This window comes from Ambystoma mexicanum, chromosome 12, assembly GCF_040938575.1.
Source record: "Ambystoma mexicanum isolate Mex_15411 chromosome 12, UKY_AmexF1_1, whole genome shotgun sequence".
NCBI lineage: Eukaryota > Metazoa > Chordata > Amphibia > Caudata > Ambystomatidae > Ambystoma > Ambystoma mexicanum.
The window spans coordinates 440,512,189-440,534,821 of record NC_090936.1 but is presented as its reverse complement, the minus strand read 5'-3'; the positions used below and the strand labels follow the sequence as shown (position 1 = coordinate 440,534,821).

The 22,633-nt window shown below is 48.9% G+C and overlaps 1 protein-coding gene across 6 annotated transcripts in view; it reads left to right on the top strand.

Annotated features, from left to right (window-relative positions):
• CACNA2D4 (calcium voltage-gated channel auxiliary subunit alpha2delta 4) overlaps positions 1 to 22,633 on the top strand; it is a 1,390,363-nt gene that overhangs the window by 1,194,879 nt on the left and 172,851 nt on the right. For all 6 annotated transcript variants that reach the window (XM_069628636.1, XM_069628639.1, XM_069628635.1 and 3 more), the window contains one exon: positions 893 to 955. In XM_069628636.1, coding sequence (XP_069484737.1) covers positions 893 to 955 — 63 coding nt within the window. The remainder of the gene's footprint in view (positions 1 to 892; positions 956 to 22,633) is intronic.

Genomic DNA, 22,633 nt, shown 5'->3' with positions numbered 1-22,633 from the left:
TCAAAGAATCCAAAACCAGAGCCCGTGATTGGTCTCTGTACCAACGTGGGAGCTCTGCGGCTCAGCCTAACTTGGCAAATGATCACCATTTTTGCCATTTTGAAAATGCATTGGCCTTCTGCAAAGCTTTAGAAGATGTAGATACTTTTAAACTGCTTTTTCGCTGCTTGGAAATGGTTGACATTCGACCAAGCCATTCACAGTTCCACCAAATCTGCCAAAATGGACAGATTTGAAAGACAAATGTGCAGAAAACGAGAAAATGGCTTTGGCCAATTGCACGCAGCACTTGGCAGAAGCCTGATATCAACAGATGAAGAATGGCCTGGTGCTCAGAAAGGCCAGATAACAGAGATCACTGTTCATAAACCGACTACAACAGCCACGACCTGCTGCCCTCAGGATTAAGCAAAGAGCAGACTCTGGTACGGAGAGCAGACAGGGTCATTCCAAGGTGCCAGGCCGCTACGACATTCTAGAGCCATACGGAGCATGAGGTTTAGCTCGTCTTCCAAGGAACCCCAGTCCAGACCTGATAGGCAGCATTCAACTCCTGTTAACGCTGCTTCCATGTCCACACAGGGAGGGGGAGGGCGGAGGGGGGGGGGAGTATTCTCCAGGGAAAGGCGTGTGTGTGAAGCTTTGAGCCATGCTTCATCATGCACCCTTGGAAGACCCAGACCCGCTGCTGCTTTCTGTCTTGGACGGTGGACCTCATAGTGCCTTCAGACGGCATGGGGCTGGGTGCAACGCCTGGGAGCTTACAGATTCAGTGCAGTGGAGGGGTCAGGCAGGGTGCGGGGGGGGGAGGAGGGGTGGGAGGGGGATGTGAGGGGAGGGGGGCTAGGAAAAGGGAAAGGCCCGTCTAACACACTGCCTCTTCTATCCACAGGACCTGGACTGTTACCTCATCGACAACAATGGATTTATTCTCATTTCCAGAGACGAGAAAAAGGTGAGGAAGGATCCAAGAAATGGAGGGAAATATGGGAGGGGGGGGAGTAGGGACGGAGGAGGGGAAGTAGGGAGGGAGGGAGGGAGGGGAAGGAGGGAGGGAGGAGGAGAAGTAGGGAGGGAGGGAGGGGAATTAGGGAGGGAGGAGGGGAAGGAAGGAGGGAGGAGGGGAAGTAGGGAGGAAAGGGGAAGTAGGAAGGAAAGGGGAAGTTGGGAGGGAGGAGGGAAAGGAGGGAGGGAGGAGGGGAAGTAGGGAGGGAGGGAGGGGAAGTAGGGAGGGAGGAGGGGAAGGAAGGAGGGAGGAGGGGAAGTAGGGAGGAAAGGGGAAGTAGGGAGGGTGGGATGTAGGGAGGGAGGGATGTAGGGAGGGAGGAGGGGAAGTAGGGAGGGAGAGAGGGATGTAGGGAGGGAGGAGGGGAAGTAGGGAGGGAGGGGAAGTAGAGAGGGAGGAGGGGAAGTAGGGAGGGAGGAGGGGAAGGAGGGAGGGAGGGATGTAGGGAGGGAGGAGGGGAAGTAGGGAGGCGGGAATTAGGGAGGGAGGCAGGGGAATTAGGGAGGAAGGAGGGGAAGTAGGGATGGAGGAGGGGAAGGAGGGAGGAGGGGAAGTAGGGAGGGAGGAGGGGAAGGAGGGAGGGAGGGATGTAGGGAGGGAGGAGGGGAAGTAGGGAGGGGGAAGTAGGGAAGGAGGGAGGGGAATTAGGGAGGGAGGGAGGGGAAGTAGGGAGGGAGGAGAAGTAGGGAGGGAGGAGGGGAAGGAGGGAGGGAGGAGTGGAAGGAGGGAGGGAGGAGGCGAAGTAGAGAGGAAAGGGGAAGTAGGGAGGAAAGGGGAAGTAGGGAGGGAGGAGGGGAAGTAGGGAGAGAGGAGGGGAAATAGGGAGGGGGGAAGGAGGAACAAAGCCGTGGAAACAGCGAGGGGTGAGCCCGCGACCAGGGGCTCCATGGAAGGATATAGAAAGGGAGTGTAAACTGTACTGCATTTGGGGTTCCTCCAATCACCATTGATTGGCAGGTTCACATTTATTCTGTTAGCATACCAAGGCATCCTGGGGTATGTAGTCATCCTGTTTCTATTTCGAGTATAGGAAGAGTTTTCAAAGTTCTTGTCTTAACACAATGTTTTCGAATCTGTTCTGGTCCATGTGCCCAGATACAAATCAAGTGGCTGAAGGCACACTTGGTTAAGACATTTTTCTTACACCAATACCATTTACAGTTGCCGCTTATTCCAAGCAGATTGCTTAGAACACTGGCAGGACAACGTTTGATGTTACTGTTTAATAGAGTTAGCTCAAAGAGATCCCACCAAAGAGGGTGTGTTTTGGGCAGGGAAGGGCAGGTACTGGGCGGGAATGGCCATAGGGATGGGCATGGCTATTAGCAGCCAAAGGGTGGGTAAATAATCAAGCAACGCCCACAGGCTGTGTGTCTTTGACATCCCATGCCATCTTCCTATTAGCTGTACTACAATGCAATCGTTTTGGCTTATAAGTGGCACTTAAGCGCGACCTAATATACCAAACTAATCATGAGCGGAGGACTTTGTTTGACCCAACTGTTCATCCAAAAGACACGCTTCATGTTGTATTTCGTTAAAAAATATATATATATTGTATTCACAAAATGATGCCTTACAAAATGACGTTACTTTTATGTATTAATTCATAATTCAAACAATTGCCATAAATAAACGTACCTGTGCAGCCATTTTTTTACATAATATTAACCCAACAATTTTACAATAGAGCCTCAATTTCTCTGCTCCCCGGGCTAAATCTAAAAAAACAATTTTCGATAAGTTTCGCGCTCTGAAACACTTTGTGGACGAGCGCGATAGAGATAAAGGGCCTCATTACGACCCTGGCGGTAATCCGCCGTCATTACCGCCATGGCGTAATGAGCGTTAACGCCGTGGGACGATGGCTTAAGTGCGCCACATTACGACCCATCGCGCACGAGCATTACGCCATGGCGGTAATGTAAACTGCGCCATGGCGGTAATGCCCCCAAAACGGCACCTACCGGCATCGTATGCGGCGCAAGGTGCACCACCGCCACCCCGACCACCGTACATAGCGGTGACCGTAGTTAGCGGTCACCGCAATTAGCGTTGACCGTAGATAAGCGGAACCGGAAGTAGCGTCACCGCGGCGGAACGGGAAAGAGCACGGCGGCCATCTTTAAAAACACAATCCATTGCCATCCTCCCCAACCACTGGACATCCGAGCCTGAGACCCCGCAAATACCAGCTTCAACCTTCTACCTGCAGGAAAATGCCTAAAGTGGTGAAAAAAGCCTGTGACAGCCAGCGGCAAGACCGCTTCTCCAGAGAGGAGCTTACCATGCTAGCGGAAACCCTCCAGGAGAACGCCGCAGTGGTATTCTCCAACCAAATGACAAGACCGGCCATATCCAAGAAGAAGGCCATATGGGCACTGGTAGCTCAGCGGGTCAGTGCCGTGGGAACAACACCCCGCAATGTCACACAGTGCCGCAAGCGGTGGGACGATCTCCGGCTCAGAGTCAGGAGCATACTATCAGCAAACATGAACCAGGCAATGGCAACTGGGGGAGGATCGGAGTCCCCTATTAAATTACAGCCATGGGAGGAAATCTGTGCCTCCACAATCGGAATGCAGAGCATTGAAGGAGTAGGAGGAATGGAGAGAGGAGCCCCGACATCAGGCGATGCAGGTAGGTGGCTCAAATCAAGGCATGCAAATCTCACCTAAGTCCATTCATGTGAAGTACAATGTTGGCCCATAGTGTAAATGCAACACATCAGCAGGAGACTGCCCACAGATACATCCGATCTGCACCCTGTACACATGCAGTATGCACACCCTAACTGCAGGCACCCACATACCTCCATGCTACTTCCACACAAAAGGGAGACAACTTTTTTCCCCTGCATGAAATGTGCCACATGTACTAACTGATAAGATGCCAGTCGCCACAATGCCCGGCCAATGTCCGCAGACCCATCAATAACACTCTCCCTCCTTTGTCCCACCACAGGCTCAAATTCCGACCTTGAGGAAGAGGACACCACTGCCTCCACACCCACCAAGAGGGCCAGGACAACTGTGCCAACACCACAACCCTCCACCTCTGCCGTCCCGAGGAAAACCCCACAGCAGCCAAAATCCATGCAAGGAAAACAGGACAGGGCACAGACAGCCACCCCAGCAGGCAGTACAGAAGCAGCAGCAGCACCAGACATCACACAAATCATGCCCACAGAAGGCACAGCCTCTGCTGCAAGCAGCACTATAGGGGAAACTGCTGCCATTGCAGCCTCCTCCGATAGCGAAGCAGGGATCTTTGAGGAGAGTGATGTCAGAAGCCCCACAGCCCACCCTCATTCCCCCTACCTGTCCCTAAGCAGCCCGCATGCGGATGCCACACAGGGTCAGCCAGAGGATGACGATTGGCCAGCCACTCCATCCCCGCTGCAGGGGGTGATCAGCCCAATGGGTATACCACTGCCATTAGCCATGGGCCAGAATACCAACCATTCCCTGGAGGCGATTGTCACCCGGCAGCAGCAACTTTCCTCGCTGCTCGAAGAACATGTTGCAGAATGTGGGGGGTCAAGTGCAGCAATGGAGAAATGTGCTGAGACAGTGAAGGGCGCTATAGAGTCCTCCACAAAGGACATCTGCGCGGAACTTGCTGCTGTGCGGCACGCCATCACTGACCTTGTGCAGACAATTCGGGACATGCGTCCAAATGAGCAGGCAGGATCCTCCTTGGTTGCCAGCTCGACACCGAGCAGCCCCATCCGCCGATCGGGGAGGAACCTCCGCAGCACAGGCAGGGGTGCCCCGGGGGCCAGTGGAGGGGGCTGCCAATAGTGGCCGGACAGTGTAGGAATCCTACTTCAGACACTGCTGCACAGACTAACTCACACCTTTGTTGGGATTCCAGGGGGGGGGGAGGGTGCAGGGGGGAGTGGGTGTGTTGGGGTGTGCAGGGGGGTGGCGGGGAGGTGTGTTGGGGAGTTAAGGGGGGAGGTGGTGGGTCACGACGTTCCATGGCTTGAATACACTTTTACCTTGAAAAAAAACCCAGAGTGTGTTGAATTTTTCTTTGCGCATGTGTGCTTTATTGGTGTACAGTCCACAGTGTGCATGTCCCGGTGCCGCACAGTGCCCCAAGTGCAGTCACCATGTGACACACACCAGCCATGTGTGCTAGAAGCAGTGGTCGATGATAGTTTGGCGCATTGCACGCCCCTCCTGTGCATCGCCTCCTCCATGGGGTGCCGCCCCATCTGCTCCTTCCTCATCCTCATCGTCAGGTGGTTGTAGTTCTGCGTCAGGGGGCAGGGGCACATTCTGCCTGACGCACATATTGTGTAGCATTACACATGCCATGACGATCTTTGCCACCTTCTCATGGCCATACAGGAGTGCCCCACCAGACCTACTGAGGCTTCGGAACCGTGCCTTCAATAGGCCGAATGTCTGCTCTATGACCACACGAGTACGTGTATGTGCACGGTTGAAGTCCTCCTCGTGCTGGTTCTGCGGGTTCCGGACTGGTGTAAGGAGCCAACTCTTCAGGGGATAGCCTGCATCACCTGTATGTAGGCGAGAATGTATGTGTCAGTCATGTTGTCTGATCAAGAACATGATGTTCCATCATGGCTTGCATCCAACTGTTAATTTGGCTCACATCTACATGACCTAATTTATTCACACAATGCTACCTGTATATGCTCATGGCTTCCATGGCCTGTTTTGCATGCCATCACCCAATGTATGCAGAGGGGTTGTGTGCATTGTGAGTGCCCATCCTCTGTCTCCGTTCTCCGTGTTACTCACAGCCAGGTGGAGTATGCATCCCCCCCCCCTTTCAGCCAGGTGGAGTATGCATCCCCCCCCCTTTCAGCCAGGTGGAGTATGCATCCCCCCCCCCTTTCAGCCAGGTGGAGTATGCATCCCCCCCCCCTTTCAGCCAGGTGGAGTATGCATCCCCCCCCCTTTCAGCCAGGTGGAGTATGCATCCCCCCCCCTTTCAGCCAGGTGGAGTATGCATCCCCCCCCCTTTTCAGCCAGGTGGAGTATGCATCCCCCCCCCCTTTTCAGCCAGGTGGAGTATGCATCGGTACGTCATTCACCTGCCCACTTCCATTACATTGGACTCACCGAGTAGCCAGGATCTTGGGCCTGCATGTCGCTCCATGTAGCGTGGTATTGTGGAGTTCCTCAGGACCATGGAATCATGGGTTGATCCGGGGAATCGGGCACAACAATGTGTGATGATCTTGTTGGAGTCACAGACCATTTGCACGTTGATTGAGTGGAACTGTTTCCGGTTGCGGTACGGTACCTCCACGGCACGTGGAACCACCAATTCCACATGGGTGCAGTCGATGGCACCAATGCAACCGGGTATGCCGGCTAGTGCATGGAAACCCACTTTGGTGTTAGCTATCTCCTGGCCAGTCCGTGGTAATGAGATGTGGTTGTCTGTGTGCTTGAGGAGGGCATCGAGCACTTGGATGAGTGTTTGCGAGAATAATGGTTGTGAAATGCCATGCAGGTGCCCCACTGTGTGCTGGTAGCTGCCTGTGGCCAGGAAGTGGAGTACAGCCACTACCTTCAGTAGGGGGGGGATGGCGGTTGGACTTTCTATCATGCTGACGATGTCGTTGTGTCATGTCTACGATGGCGGTGATGGTGTCCCGGTCCAAACGGTACAGGGTGTGGATCTGCTCAGCAGTGAGGTTGAATGGATTGGCTCTGATGCGTGGTATTGGGGGCTGCCTGCGTGGTGGCACTGGCTGTGCAGGTGGGGCTTGCTGGGCCTGCCTTGCCCTCCTTCTCCTCCTGCGTCTCCTCTGTGCTGCCTGTTGTTGTTGTTGTTGTTGTTGTTGTAGTTGTTGTTGTTGTTGCTGTTGTAGCACATGCATTGCTATCAGGTCCTCCAGCCCCAACATTGCCATTCGAATTGGTATCATTGTGGTGTGTGTCTGGGTGTGGGAAGGGGTGGGGTGGGCTCTTTTTGTACTTCCTGAGTCTGTATTGCCTTCACCTGTGCTGTTTCAGTGCACCTGTGGCAGCTGCATTCACTTAACATGGCCCTTTACGGTTGGTTCGCGATGGCGTTGTTAGCACCATGGTGGTAAGGTACTTAACGGGCTGGGTGATGGCGTTAGGTGCATGTCCGCTTGGGTCGGCATTTGCGTACCTTTCCGGCATGGCGCTAAGTACGGTGTGGGCGGACGCGGGCGCGCACCCTTGGCGCAGTTGGCGGCAGCGTTGACTACGATGCCGCTAATGGCATCGTAGTTAACGGTCACAGGTCATGATCGGACCTGGCGGAAAAAGATGGCGGTAACCATTTACCGCCATCGTTTTTCACTTAGCGCCAGGGTCGTGATGAGGCCCAAAATATCATATCATATATCAAGTTATGGTAATTGGTATTAATTTATTTTATTTATTTGCATTTTTAAAGCGCTCATACAGCCCTGGAGCATCGAGGCGCTGTTACAGGAATACGTCTTAGTTGCGTTTTTATAACGCGCTTAATACCCGGAGGTTTCTAAGCGCAGATTCGGGGGTCGAACCTCTGTTGCTTCGTGTCGTCATGTTTCCGAGCACTTTGCTGCTGAGCTATCCTCCCTGTACATTTGAGCAGTATATTACTAATTGCATTATCACATGTCTTGCAATTCCTTGGCATTGTACTGGATTGGCTTTTCGGATTTACACACATATCCTTTAGTAGGTATTCCTTAACTCTCCAGGTGAGCCATCCACCGTGAGCTATTGTCTGAAGAAGGCACCTTTCTGTAGATATCAAAGGTACTGATATTCACCCAGAGTTTGGACAAGCTTTGTGGGTATTATCTTTAGGGAAGCCTCTGGGACCTCGTTATTGCATAGACCCAAAACAGTCCCAGGTATTGGACATATTAGTGAATTAAGTCAACCCTGCAACAATGAATGGTCCATCTTTGCTTTGGAGTTCTAAATGCATCGATTCCGTCATCACTTACGGCTGGTTCACATTGACCCACGTGGGCCATTAATTCGACAACATTTTCACCAGATGGTCCAAGCCCTTGTTATTCCTAATTCCTTCCTAAGGGCAGCTGTTGGGATTCTGGCCCTGCCATTAATGCTCTGGGAAACTGTTCCCACCAATTAGGGCTCAAGGAGCACGGGCTTTATACGTTGGTATAATGCCTGTGTTCTCTGCTGAAGGGCTGACCAATTGGCACGCTCTTTCTGCCGCTGCCCCCACCCAAAGCTCCCCCGCTCTCCCTACTCTACTTCTGACATAGTTACGCCTCATGCGCCGCCATCCTCTTCCATAGGAAAATGGCTACCACATAAAGTCCCCAGTGTTTTCCCACCAACAGTGTCTTGTCTATGTACATATGGCCTATATGGATCTATTCAGTGGGAAAATGTTGGTTAAAGGGTTGGCGTGGTTGTAGCGTAAAACATCAAAACCTTATAACTTGTCCACTGCCAAGCACTGCTCATGATGCCACACATTACATCAAAGATGCCACTTCCTTCCTTCTGACTCTCGGTCTCGTTGGCTCGCACGGCACTGCACTTGCTTATATCACTCCCTGCCTCTTCAATCACCTATTTGCTGTCTCATGTTCCTCAAGGTTCTGTCCTTGGTCCCTCCCTCTTCACATTGGGCAAGCTTGTCTCCTCCTCTTGATTCTTCTGCGACCTATTCGCTGATGATACCTAAATATCCTTCTCCTTGACCTCCTATGCCGATCGACCAATCTTCTTGCATCTCCAGTTGTCTCTCGGCCATCTGTCGATGGATGGCTCTCCGCTGACTAATATTCAGCACCTTCATAGCCCATGTGATCTTCCATCTGGTTTCTAATGCCACGCCCCATCTCACCTCACCTAAATGTTTTCCCCTTGATCTCGTTACTAAGTCAACCAAAGCTGGGAACCTGTCCTCTTGAAATACTGTCATCGTGACAGTGACTTCAACCTTGAACTGTTCGTTACCTCGGCTGCCATGGCTGCTGGATTTACTCTCCTCAATTCCTACAAAGCCTGTACCTACCTTACCTATCACTCCACTTTATCGCTGACTTCCACGCTTGTCGTAAGCAGACTGGACTACTTCCCCAGCTTCCTCGTTGGACTCTCCCCGCTATCATTTTCCCGCACTCAACAAAGTACAGAACTTTGCCACTCACACTGGCTTTAACCTCCCATGTCCCCCGCCCACCTCAGCCCCTTGCCGCCACACGGGTGGCTTTATATCTAACAATGGTCTCTTTAAAATCCCTTTTCTGTACTTTAAATCAATGTATGCACTGCCCCCTCTCCCACCAATCTGGCTCACTCTGTATCCTGCTACAACCCCTTCACTCTCTGAAATCCGAGGTCCTGCTGAACGTCTCCATTGCCCGCCCGCCCGCCCGCCTTGTGGTGCATCACACCTCTGCTCCTTTACACTGCTTGCTTCCTACCACTTGAAGACCCTTCCTCCTGCAACCCAGATTATAACCACTATACAGGGCTTTGGGCCTGAGATGTACAGCACTTTCATCCATCCCTGGTAATCATCGACCCTGTCCCCACCTGGATATAATAAAACATTGATGAACTGTTAGTGTATGATGTCTCAATTTTATGTTCCAAATTTACCAATAACCCCCTGTTTAGTGTTTTGTTCCCCTCTCCCGACTCGGCCATTGTGAAGCTGTGCTCTAACACCTTGAAGCATCTTTTGTGCTAGATGGAATTACAAATAATGATCTCAGACCAAATCATCGGACAGACTCCAGGAATATGGCAAAGTGCTACTTTATTCTCATTTAATAAAGCAGAGAGAACTGACAGGCATCTGAATGATGCATGCACACTCACACAGTAGCTCGATTACATAGTGCTCCTATACCCAACGTGCGTCCACTCTGACGCCATTCTATGTGGCAAGTGATAAAACCTATTGAGGGAAGGGATCGGTTAAGGGAACATATCTACGTATATAACATATACAAAATAATACATAATTAGCTGCCCCTTGTCTGTTGGACACACCTTGAACTACCTCTAAATACGTATAGTACTGATTATAGCAGAGTGGATTGGTCTATACAACATTGTATGTTAGGTTGCCCCTTAGACCCACTGACTTGGTGGCATGCTATCCCAACCTTCGACTTTCGACTCTTTAGAAGCATGTACGTGAAAGAAACTTAGGTGTTTGAATCCTGTCAGACTACTCCCCGTTTTCCCAATTAGTCCATCATCTCTCATTGGTCGGCCATAAGCCAAAGTCTGCCATGTGTAGTTGACCTTGCTGCCCGGCCACTGTCCTGGAACATCCAAGGAAGTGTGAGCACACCACTGTCTTCGTCTGAGGCTCTAATGAATAGCCCTTGTTTTCGACTTGAAGAGACCACAAATCTGTCCATTTTGACCTATTTACTACTCTTCGATTCAATTATGCAGGGTGCTGTTACTCCTCTTGGCCTCTAGAGACTCGCTCACTCTACCCTGCATAGATTTCATAAACCTTTAATTGTCCAATAATTTGGCCATTGCAGATGTTTTCTTCTTTAATCTAAGAGAAATGTGCCTTTCGTTCATAGCTTATCCTTGTTAACTCCCCTTGTGCCCTGCAATTATCCCTTAAAATAGTATCCTTGATCCTAGGCCAACATAGCCTTCCTGTTGTTCTGCACACAGAGCTTTCTAGCCTCTCTTGATTCTGCAACCTTGATCTGTCTCTGAGGTAGCTTGGTGGAATTCGACATGAGTCAGCCTCCATTTTCCTTTCATGGCCGTCCTTGCCACGTCATATATTCCTCTATAGCAAGCATCTATGTTTCCTTTCTACCTTGCGTTACTGCGTTTGTACAATTATTGACCAGAAAGTTACTTCATCTCCTTTGTATTCATGATTACGTAAGCCTTAGGTACATATTTCTCTTGGTGCTTCAATTACATTGTTACTCTTACGTGTTTTTATATAATTTCAGCATAGGTTTATATATCTTCTTCATATCATCACTCTGCCCTTGTCAGATTTCACTTAACATTCCATGATGTCCGTATATGCATGCTGGCATCCTTCCATGTGGCATCCTTCCACATTTTCTGTGTGAGAGTACATTCTGTATGGCTGTCTTAGTGCATAACGTCTCTCACACACTCAATGTGGTATAGGAACAATACAGGGGATCCCATCTACTGCTCTTCTTCTACTGTTCCAATATGACAGCGGTGAGGGTGGACGCTAAGGCAAATGCAACCACTGGCTCCTCTTCAAAGGGCCCAGCAATGGGTACGCTCTATTTGCCGTCTTGGTCTTATGTACAGCACCACATTCTCTAATACAAATGAATAGAAATGTAAAGTGCTCTACAGCCTGCAAGGGCTGATTCCTGCTGGTAGTGGCGTAGGTCTAGTGTTTTCTTTTAATGTATCACTTGCTGGGTGGATTTAGAATAGCCAGAGGTGAGAGGTAGGCAGAGAGGATGTTATAATCACCTTGGTTTCTGTTAGTGCTTTCCTCAACTTCCTGCCTCTGCATTTGCTTCCGGGCAAGTCACTCTGCATATGATGTCAGAAGGCAAAGGTCACTTGTTACAACAGCCTGGATTGGACCCCTTACAGCAGGCTGGCTTTGGGTCAAACCTGAGTGGCATTTTGCCTTTAGAAGGAGGGGAACCCTCATCCTCCATTGATTCATATTTTGACACTCGATGCAAGAAGAAAAATTCACTGGACCTTGTTGGAAATACAGACTATTCCAAAGTCTGCTCTCAGGGAATTGAAGGTAGAAGGCATCCAAGACAGAGGCAAGCTCTGCTTCCTAACCATCACCAGTGGACTACAAGAGACCAAGGCCTCTCTGTTGGCGGTTTTACTGGAATCAGCATTCTTCTTGTTGATGAGGAGAGGAAATTACTGACGGGCCCATTGGTCAGTACTCACCCTCGAAAACTAGTAATACAAGATAACTGCCCCATGCGAGGACAGAGTGCAGGATTCACATACTCCAGCAAGGTTCAATAATCAGGACTCTGTAAATTGGCAAAGGGAAGTCCATTTAATGATACATACACCAGTTTATGGAAATCAGCAGCATCCCGAACACCTGCCTTACCCCGACTTCCTCGAACATTAGTCAAACAGCCTCTTTTATGGGCAAAATCCGTCAACATTGACGTCTAATTCTACAAAAAATCATCATGCAATACAATTGGTTGGGAAAGGTAACTTAAGTTTAGGTGCTATATCTGTATATGGAAATAACGCAAGTGGATTGGATAACTCTCATCGGGTGGGCGTCTACGCCCTTCCCTCTACAACACACGTGATTGACGTCACTACAAGTACGACGTCTCATTGGTTACATTGTTTATAGAACTCTAGATTACATGGTCCCTTGTGATTGGGCAAGTTACACCCCTAAACATAAATCTCCATTTTAATTAGCAGCATGCAGAGTAGACACCCAGGTGCCTAGTGTCCCAAGATTCACCCTTCCTCCCTTCCATCAATCAGTGTTTTAGGGCTATGTGTCAATTAGTTGGCTGGGTATGGCCTCGGATCTTTAGTCTCTTATCAGGAAAAGTTATGGCACCCTCTGGTTCTGGATGACATCAGGCGGTGGTACATCTTCGCGCCTGTCTGGTCACGTGTTGGTTCAACGTGAATCTGCTTCAGTTTCCAACCTTTTGTGCATTTATTTCTGTGTGCGCTTGGCCACCTGCATGGGACTCTCTTATCTTGGCCTTCACGGGCGGGCTGGTATTCTCCTAAATTGGAGTCTCGTGAGCTCATGCTCACCTCCCCTTCTCTGGTTGACCTCGATCTCCCCGGCATAAGCCTCTCTTTGTTGAGTTTCGATTCTGCTCCTTCTCTTGTCTTTGCTGGGTTTCTAAACTCGGCCTGTCAGGCCTTTGGCCATCTGGGTACATTTCTGCTTTCACAAAATGGAGTCGCACGTGTACATTGTGCAGTATTGAGGTAAATATGTGGTTGGCGCTTGCCGCTCTACTCTTCTACTAGGCATTGCAAGCAGTATCGATTTCTTAGCCTCTTGCATTTCAAGCTTATTTACACACATTCAGCGGGGCTGTTGCTTCCATCTTGTCTTATTGCACCATTCTCTTACGTTTTAACAGTGACTCTCCCCTGCATCCATTATCATTATCCTTGCAGTTACTAGTACTGGCATTCGTGCTTTCAGTAGCCAAGTCTGTTTGTTCTCGGGGCTGCTCGGGCCCTTGGTTTATTTTCATTGGCCTTCCATTAAGGCTTTAGGGGTCTCCTCGTGGACCATGTGCAGGTATTCCTCATTTCATATCAGTGGCTGGTATGGCTGTTTGATAGGGCATTGTGCTGCCCAGGGTTGTCGCGTTATGGCTGCTTCAACCGGTATTGATCTCCTTACGTACAAGGGGCAGAGTCCCAGTGCGGCTCTCTGTTGGTTAATTTGCTCCTCATTCGTCACGTACCACAGCGAGTACCTTACTGGCAACTCGCAATGGGGGGCAGGGGTGCAGGTCATATATGGGACCTCCTCTACACTCCCCCCTCTGGCCAGTTCATCAACCACTCCTACTTCCTCCTTTATGTTCAGTTTCTTTGATTCCTCAGCTTCTTGCTCATCGTCTCCTGGGTTTACACAAGAAGACGTGAAAGTATGCAATTTTGGTGTCCATATCTTTATCACCGCTTTCAAGCTTCCTGCTGTTCTCACGTTGCTCCCTGCTTTCTGGAGCTGCTTGTTCCACAGGTGATTTCTCTCTTTCGATTGGTTTGGCCTGCGGTTTCGTAGCTATTGACACTTGCCCTTGTTCGTGTGCACTCAGTGTATGGGTGCGTGCCGTGGACAATGCTATGCTATCATTCATTCCGTGCTGACCCTGTCTCCAGCCTTTCTCACCATTCATTATTTCAAGTGTATACGTGTTACTGCTAATTACATTCAACTGTAACTTGTTTGCTTTATCATCCGTTTTTCTTGGAACAGGGATGACAATATAAGGTCTGGGTGCTTTTGTGGGCCCCAGATGTTCATTATCTGGTGGATGCACAGACATTGGGACGCTTCGTGCACCAATATAAAATGCAGTTCTAATAGTTAACGATAAAAATACTACAATAATCACAATGCAAATACATATGACGGCCTTGAAAGACAGCTTGCAGCATCTCCTTCCAGGGAACCGGGGGCACCCTTCCACTGGTGGCATGACGAAGTTACTGTTTTGGGCCCCCATTTCAAATACGAGCACAGTCAATAGTTTATTTTTCTTCTTATTCTGTTTTCGTCATTCAAAGTTCAATAAACACTAAAAGGACAAGTGCAGTTCAATGTCCCCCCTCTTATGAGTGCTGACAATGATAGTCTCTGAGTATGGAGTACAGTTCCTTAACTAGACTATGGAAAAAGGTTAGACTATCGTTTTCAACACATCATAATTATCCTGTATTTGTATGGCCAGCGTATGCCCAGGGCACTCTTCCAACTCGTCTTGGCCCTGGGGACATACAGGACCTTGTTTGCTGTGACACCATGGAAGGATATATTCGCTACAAATCACGCAAGATAAAATTTTGAAAAAATAAAAATAGAAGTGAACATATGAGAAGGTAGAAAAAATAAGAAAAAAGGTTGAAAAAAGTAAACACGGCAGTGAAGTTCGTGTCTCTGTTCCTTTCACTTGGTCTTTCGAGGTCGATTTGGTGAACAGTCTCTCTCTCCCCCATTTACTCCACTACGGAACGATGATGCAAAAAATAGAAAAAATAAGAAAAATAGGAAAAGAAGTCAAGATGTCGTTGTCCTTGTTTCCGCCTTTTCGGTCCGTTCTACGTTGGAAGCATAAAGAACTGTGTCTTTGTTTCCTTGCTCTGTCCCCGGCTGGGGGATGATGGAAATTTTTATCTTGGATCTCCCCCTTCTAAGGCTCTTCTTAGCAGTGGATGCCCATAATTGCTTCTTAGTTGTGATGCAATAGCCCTCAGGAGCCGATTCAATTGGGCATTTTTTGCTGGATCATTAAGAAAAGTGGGCACATCAATGTTGTGGGGTCTGCCCACTAGTTCTGGAAAGTTTTCAATGAGATGAAAGAAAACACAAAACGCATACCGACTGTCTTCGGGTGCTAATGACATTTGCTCTGACGCTTTGGCTCTTAGGTCACAGGCCTTTCATGCAGTGTGATCAGTCTTTGCCTTCTCGATCTGTCCCTCGCCGAATAGTCTCATAGGAATCTCCTTAGGAATTCTCGCTGGAAGTTGGACAGTTCCACTTGGAGCATAATGCCATGGAGAAGAGTCTTCATGTGTGGGAAATTGACTGGATCTCTAAGGAAGGTAGCAACATTGACATCAGCAGGCCTTCCTACCATTTCTGTATAGTCTGTGACTAGCCTAATCAGGATGTTGTGAGCTAGCTGCATGTCTAGAGGGGACAGGGACATTTGCTTTGTTTTGCTGTGCCCGATCACAAGTCTTTTTGTTGTCGTGAACAGGTCTTGCACCTTCCTGCTGCGTGGTCTGCTATCACATTGTTCAGTTTACTCCATATTTGATTCAGGATGTGATTATTTCGGGGATCTCTGATGAAAGTCAAGGTATCTGTGAATCTCCCGACAAGTTCTGGGCACTCCTTAACGATTCAAAAGAATAAGATGTAGGTAACTTCGTAAATACATGCTTGAGGCGGTCGCATTAGTCTTTTGTTCACTGTGCTCGGGCAACTCAGCGAAGACCTCTGCGATGACAGTCAGTAGTTGCCTGATTATCTTCTTATTTTCTGGATCCTGAATATATTCACTGACACTTGTTTCTCTCCCTATGAGTGACGGATAGGACAGTACTACTAGCTGAAAATAGGTGAGCACATCCCACTTGAGACTTCTGCTGGGGTGAACCATATGTCTGTGAACAGAGTCTTGATACTGGATGCTTCAGGATACCAGTTTTAGTTTACAAGAGTGTCCTGTTTTTACAGTTTATCAGAGTATGAGAGTTTGTGTTCAATGCTTTGCGGCTCAACGTGATCAAGCTATCAGTGTCACTGCAGGTTCAGAGTGTGTGACTTTTTCCTTTACCCTGCGAGTTCAGCTGCACTTTGCGTTCATTTGAAGGTCTTGTTCCTCATTCAGTGCCTGGAGGAGAAGTTCAGTGTGCAGCCACAATTTTGACAGCGAGCTCCTTAGTTTGTGTTTTCTGCTTGTGCGTCTTTCTTCCTTGCCATAGACCTTGTCTGCACGTGCTGTGGTCCTTCCCCGTTGTCTGTGGATTCCTCAGCAGTAGATGTAGTAGGAGTGCTCTCTCCTATAAAGGGTTTTATATCATTCAGGAAGATCCAGGCGCTTCTGCCTTTGAGCTTGACAGCTGACGGGGTGCAGTCCTCTACGATGAACGGGCCATTAAACCTCGGCTCGTCCCATCCCTTTCTCGCAAAGTTCTTTACCAGGAAAGACAAGTGGTGCGCCAAGGCTGAGAGCTGTGCCTGAATAGCACTATCTGCAGTGGTTCGTGCTGTGCTGCCCCCTTTCCGCCGTCGCTGTAGCTGGCCTGCAATGACAGTGGCACTTATTGTGAGACAATCCAGATAGGCTTTCAACTCCTCTCCTAGAACCTCCCTAGTTGACTGGGCATCACATCTAGCTCTGTCTCGGGGGTAAGGGGAGTTCTTATTCTCCTCCCAGTAATTATTTCATGCAGCGTAAGATGATGGTCGGAGCCTGGTTGGTTCCGAAGCGCATACAATGCCAGTGGTAGGCAGTGCATCCATCCCTTTCTTAATGTGAGCTTCAATTTGGCTATCCTTTCCTTAAGCAAGCCGTTGATCCATTCACATATCCTGTTTCCCTCTGGGTGATACGCCGACGAGAATTTGTGCTTTATACCAAGCAACAAGCTAATGTGTTCGAACACTGCGTTCACAAAATGAGGCCCATTGTCTGATCTCATAACCTCACACACCCCCCACCTAGGGAAAACCTCCCTCACCAGGAATTTTGCAGCACAGGCAGTGTCAGGGTATGTACAGGAGCCTGCTTCTACCCATCTGGAAAAGGGACACACCACCACAAGTAAATACCTTTACCCATTACACACCTGAATCATATTGACATAATCAATATGTAGGTGCTGGAAAGGTCCATTTGGTCTGGGGATGACTCCTCTCACTACTTTTATTGAGTGCCCAGAAGTGAATTGCTGCAAGACAATGCAGTTTACCACAGAGAATGCAACATGCTCGGCTAAATTTCGGTATAAACCAGTCTTCCGCGAGCGTTGCAGCAAGATTTTGTTTTGACATATGAATGGGGTAGTGAAGCTGTTCTAGTGCTACTTTTAGAAGGGCGACAGGCATTACTAGTTTACCAGTGCTGTCTTGCCTCCACAATCCGTCAGAGGGGTTTAAAGAACACCCTCGACGCTTCCATAAATTTTTCTCCTCCTGAGGGGCCTCCCCCTGGAGCTCCATTAATTGAGAATGCCCCATATTGCTATAGGCTTCTGGATTGGCTTGTGCTACCATCATTCGTTCATGGGTACGTGCCACCTCCACGTCCATGATTGTTTCAGTTTTGGATGCCATACGTTTGGCTTCCATGTCCACTTCATGATTTCCACGTGACACAAAATCTGTCCCTTTGGTATGAGCGGCACATTTTACGACCGCTATGCCCACTGGGAGCTGTAGTGCTTTTATCATCCTGTCCAACAAGGCTGCATGTTGCACTGGCGTGCCGTCTGCTCGGAGGAAGCCCCTCCTTTTCCAGCGCGCTAATCCTGCATGCACTGTTGACGTCACATAGGCGGAGTCGCTGTACACTGTTACTTCCTGGTCTGCATGGTTCTCAATGGCGAGTATCAGTGCCAGTAGCTCTGCAGCCTGCGCCGAATAATGAGATGCTATTTTTGCACTGACAAGTACTTGGAACTCTCCATTTGCCATGTGTTTCACTACGGCCATCCCTGTCCGTCTTCTTGGTCGATTCTAGAAGACCCGTCAATAAAGACGATCTCTCCACTTGGCAGGGCATTTTCCTTGACCCTGGGGATCTCATCATAGTATTCTTCATAGTTCGCACAGTCATTCACAGGTTCTCCCTCTGTGACTGGCTCAGCAATAAACACAGCAGGGTTCACCGTTTTGCATCGCACTATTTTGATCGATGGATTGGAGATAATCACCTCGTAGGCAGATGCTCTCTGAGAAGTCAGCGTGCCCTTTGGCTTCTCTAGTATGGCGAATAGCGAGTGTTCAACATATAGTGTCATGGAACACCCCATCACAATGGATGATGCCTTCTCAATGGCGAACGCGGCGGCAGGTAGATTTTGTTCGCATGGGAAGTGGCCCTTCATAACCGGGTCCAGACTCCCGCTGAAATAGGCTAGGGGTTTATAGCCCAGTGAGGTTTGCTGCGCTAGCACTGCCCTCATAAAATCGCCATCAGTATGAGAAAACAGATAGAATTTCTCAGCATAGTTAGGAATCCCGAGGACTGGGGCCTTACAAATTGCCCCCTTGAGTTCTGTGAACCCTTTCTCCATCGCTTCATTCCATTCAATTTCTTCTCTCGTCGCCTGGGCCTTTTTAAGGGCCAGCAACAAGGGCTTGGTATACGAGCTGTAGTCAAAGATCCATGCTCTGACATAGTTGCACAGGCCTAGGAAGCTTTGCATTTGCTTTACTGTGCGTGGCTTGGCCGTGTTCATGATAGCCTCAGCCCTTTCTGGGGTTACCTTTTTCCCCTCATGTGAGATCAGTTGCCCTATGTACCGCACCTCCTGTTGGCAGTATTGCAACTTGTCCTTGTCCACTTTGTACCCCTTCTCAGCCAATATAGTCAATAGCTGGACAGAGTCGTGTCGGCATTGCTCTTCAGTGATGCTGCAGATTAGAATGTCATCTACATACTGCAAAACAACACTGTCCACTGCAATATTGCTTAGGTCCATTTGCAGGACTCTGTTGAAAATAGACGGAGACTCGCAATACCCCTGTGGCAACCTCGTATTTTTCAGGCGCATTTGCCTGAAGGTAAATGACGTAAGGTCTTGTGAGTCACTGTGCAGTGGGATCGAGAAAAATGCATTTTTAAAATCGATCACCGTGAAGTATTTTGCCTCAGTGGGTATGTTGCACAAAATTGTGGATGGATTCGGGACTAGAGGGAACTCGGCTTCGACTATGTCGTTTAGGGCTCGTAAATCCTGGATTAAACGCCAGGACCCTCCCTTTCATTTCTTGACAGGATAAATCACCGTGTTGCAAGGTGATTCTGACATCACTAAGATGCTCTGCTCCATCATGGCAGAGATTGACTTTGCAATCCCTTCATCCGCTTCTCTGGACATGGGATATTGCCGTGCCCGCGGCAGAATTGCTCCTGGTTTCAATTAAATTTTTACTTCGCCGGCCCCTTTCAGGAGACCTATGTCATAGGGCCCTGTAGTCCATACCTTGGCCGGCACCAGGGCCATGTCGTTATCAAAGTATTCTGGACATACTAATGCTCACATCATCTTCTGCGGTAGCTCCCGCCTGATCATTTTGACCCAAAATATGAGACTCACTTCCACCCGCGTCTCTTCTAGGTCATGGTGTTCTTCAAATAGATTGTCATCGGTGACGTCAGTCACTCGATACCCTTCTTCGATGGTGACAATCGCACACCAAGGTCTGCCCTCATTGTCACATCCCTCAACCAATACCACTTTTCCTCGCACTGCAGCAGAGTGTATCATTAAGGGAAATACTTGTCCCTCCTCTTCGTGCATGGGTATTCTTGGCCTGAATAGAAACTCATCCGGAGTTCTCATAGTTTTGTCTGCGAGGTCTGGCAACCCCGCCATAAGCACTCGTACGCCATATGAGAACACTTCTGGTTCCAGTGGTATGGCTCTCATGGCTGCACATCCAGAGTATGCTCTAATCATTTCGCACACATTTGAATAATGCATTCCTGGAGTGGAGCACACTGTGCCATCCTCAGTGAATGAGATGGTCATATTCAACTTTGTCATAAAGTCCCGACCCATGATATTTACTGGGGACTGACAAGAATACAATAAAGATACATTCATGTTGCACTCTCCCACGGAGACTGGGAGTGCATCAGTAAAGGGAACTCTGCTATGAGGTCCAGTAAAACTCTGGGTATCTATTGCCTCGCCGGACAGGGAGAACTTGCCTTCTTGTATGCAAGAGCGTGTTGCACCCATGTCAACTAAGAAGGAATATTCTTTCCCCCCTATGGTGACATTTACCCTAGGTTCCCTGTTAGGGTCTGGTGTCACTGATAGGATAGAACACATCAGAGTCCCCTGTGAGCCGTCCTATTTCATATATAGGTTCGGTCCACTGTATACCTGTGGGTTTCCCCCACCGGAATTAGTGCCCTGAGACACTTGTGGCAGTGTCTGTGTGGGGAACATTCCCCATGTTCAGTGGTTGGACCATTTGCTCTGCACCTCGCTGCAAGCCAACCGCCTGCTGCTGCACGGTATAGTTTTGTAAATTGCCCTGTTGTGGGGTAGCAGGTTGACTCACCATGCCTGCCCCATCCCTTGGTTGTTTTGCCACATGCTTTGGCTCCTGCACATGCGCGCCACATGTCCTGTCACTCCACACAGCCAACACACTGGCGGTGGTCAGGCCATCTGGCATAGTTGGACTGCCCATTGGTGCGCTCTGGATACCACCTTGAACATTTTGAAAACCTCCTTGGTTACCTCTAAAGCCTCCCTGATTTCTCTGCCATCCTCTTCCTCCAAATCCCCTTCCTCTCGGGTAATATCCTGCGTTACCTTGATTGGTCTGCGGCGGGTTAGTTGTATGTTGTGCACTTGATTCGGCTGGGCTTGTTAGCATGGCTCCCTCGAGAGCATACTTTGAGAGCTTCCTTTGCACTAGCTTTGCCTCCTCTCCCTTACGTGTTGCCTCTTTCTTCCGATTCTTTTCTTGCAACAATCTACAGTAATGGGCAATCGTCAACTGGATTTCGGCCCATGGTTTAGCTTCTACTCCTACCAATTTATTTAGCTGTTTTTGCACCGGTTCTGGTAACCCTTGGCACAATATATGGTAGAATACAGGGATAGATTTTGTCCAAGACTCATGCATTTCGAGCACCCACGCATCTTGAAAATTCTGGATATAAAGCAAAGGATCCTCTGACTCCTTCATTTTTCGAGTCATTATAGCTCCCATATCAGATGTGTCTGGATATAGCGTACGCAGCGCTTTCCACACTGCTGCTCTACAGTTGTTAAATGGCGCTCCGTCATGAGAGGTGTTAGTTATGGTTACCCTGGAGTATCCTGCCCTTTTCCACACGTCGTCTGCTCTTTCACCAAGTATAGCAATTAGAAGACCCTTAATGTCCCCTATGGCTAGAGTGACGCCCCCCGTCATTTTCACTAGCTCATGTATCCACTTTCCGGCTCCGGAGGTCAGCATTAGAAGCTTATTTTTAAGATTCTCTCGGTCCATGTGTGGCCATGGAATATATTGCGGTCTTGCTCCCCCCTTTTCTAACAGTGGGAATTGGAATGCGCAATCCTCCTTTTCCTTCTCTATCCCTCCTCGGTCTCTTGCCTGGGCGGCGTTCCCGCCTTGCCTTCTACCTGGCAATGCTCTTAGCCTATCTGTATAGGCAGGTACCAATGCCCCTCTCCGACCGTTGGGTACCTCTTCATGTCGGCTGGACTGTCCATGGACCTATCTATGGACCGCTTGCATCTGACCATCGTATCTCTCGATTCCCTGGGTGCTGCTTTTCGCACCGCCTCCCTTTGTCATACGCCACTTTCTCCGCTTCTCCATTGGAGTCTGATTCTGAATACTCCCAGTTTACACAGCTTCTTGCATCAACTTCATTCTGCCCAACTTGTAGTCTATCTAGGGAACGACCCCTACTCCCACTACTTTGGGTGACATCTTCAGTGTGATATAGCTGAGGGTTCTCTAAGCGCCCATCTTCCCTTCCCTCTTGGGAGATTCGTTCCAGTCCCATCTCATCATATATTTTATCTATCGCTTCCCCGATGCTTTTGGTGTTGAAGTCATCATCAATAATTGTCCCGTTTGTACCTGGTACCGCATCGCTTGCAGGGAAGAACTCTTCTATGTCTTCCAAGTCTACAACAGGATTGGGTTTTTTTCACTTCCCGTTGCAAATATTCTAAATCTCGCGCCCTTTGCCTGCATTTACGTTCTGCTTCCTCATCCATTTCTCTTCGCTTCTTCGCTTCCTTTCTAGCCTTATCAACTTCCCTCATCCGTTCATCTCTATGATCCTTTGTCCTTCTACTTTCCTCATCTTCTCGCTTTTTTACTTTTCTTTCGTGCACTCTCTTCTCTTCCTCTAACCTAAGCATGTTCTGCCTGTACTTTTCGTAGGCTGCATATTGCGTGCGACTGAGCGGTATACCTTGTTCTTCGCGATATAGTTGTTCTTGCCTCAACCTATCCTTCTTTCTTGCCCTTTTGTTTCTTATGTCCACTTCTTTTTCCCTTTCCTTTCTTTGCGCCTCATCAAACCGTTCACTCGGCCTTGCACCATCACTTCCTTTTTACATCTAACTTCAACAGTATCTGCCCTCCCATCCATTCGTCCTTTGTACATGTTAACTCATGGGTTCCTTTCTGCTTCTTTCCCTCTCTCTCTCTATCTAGAGG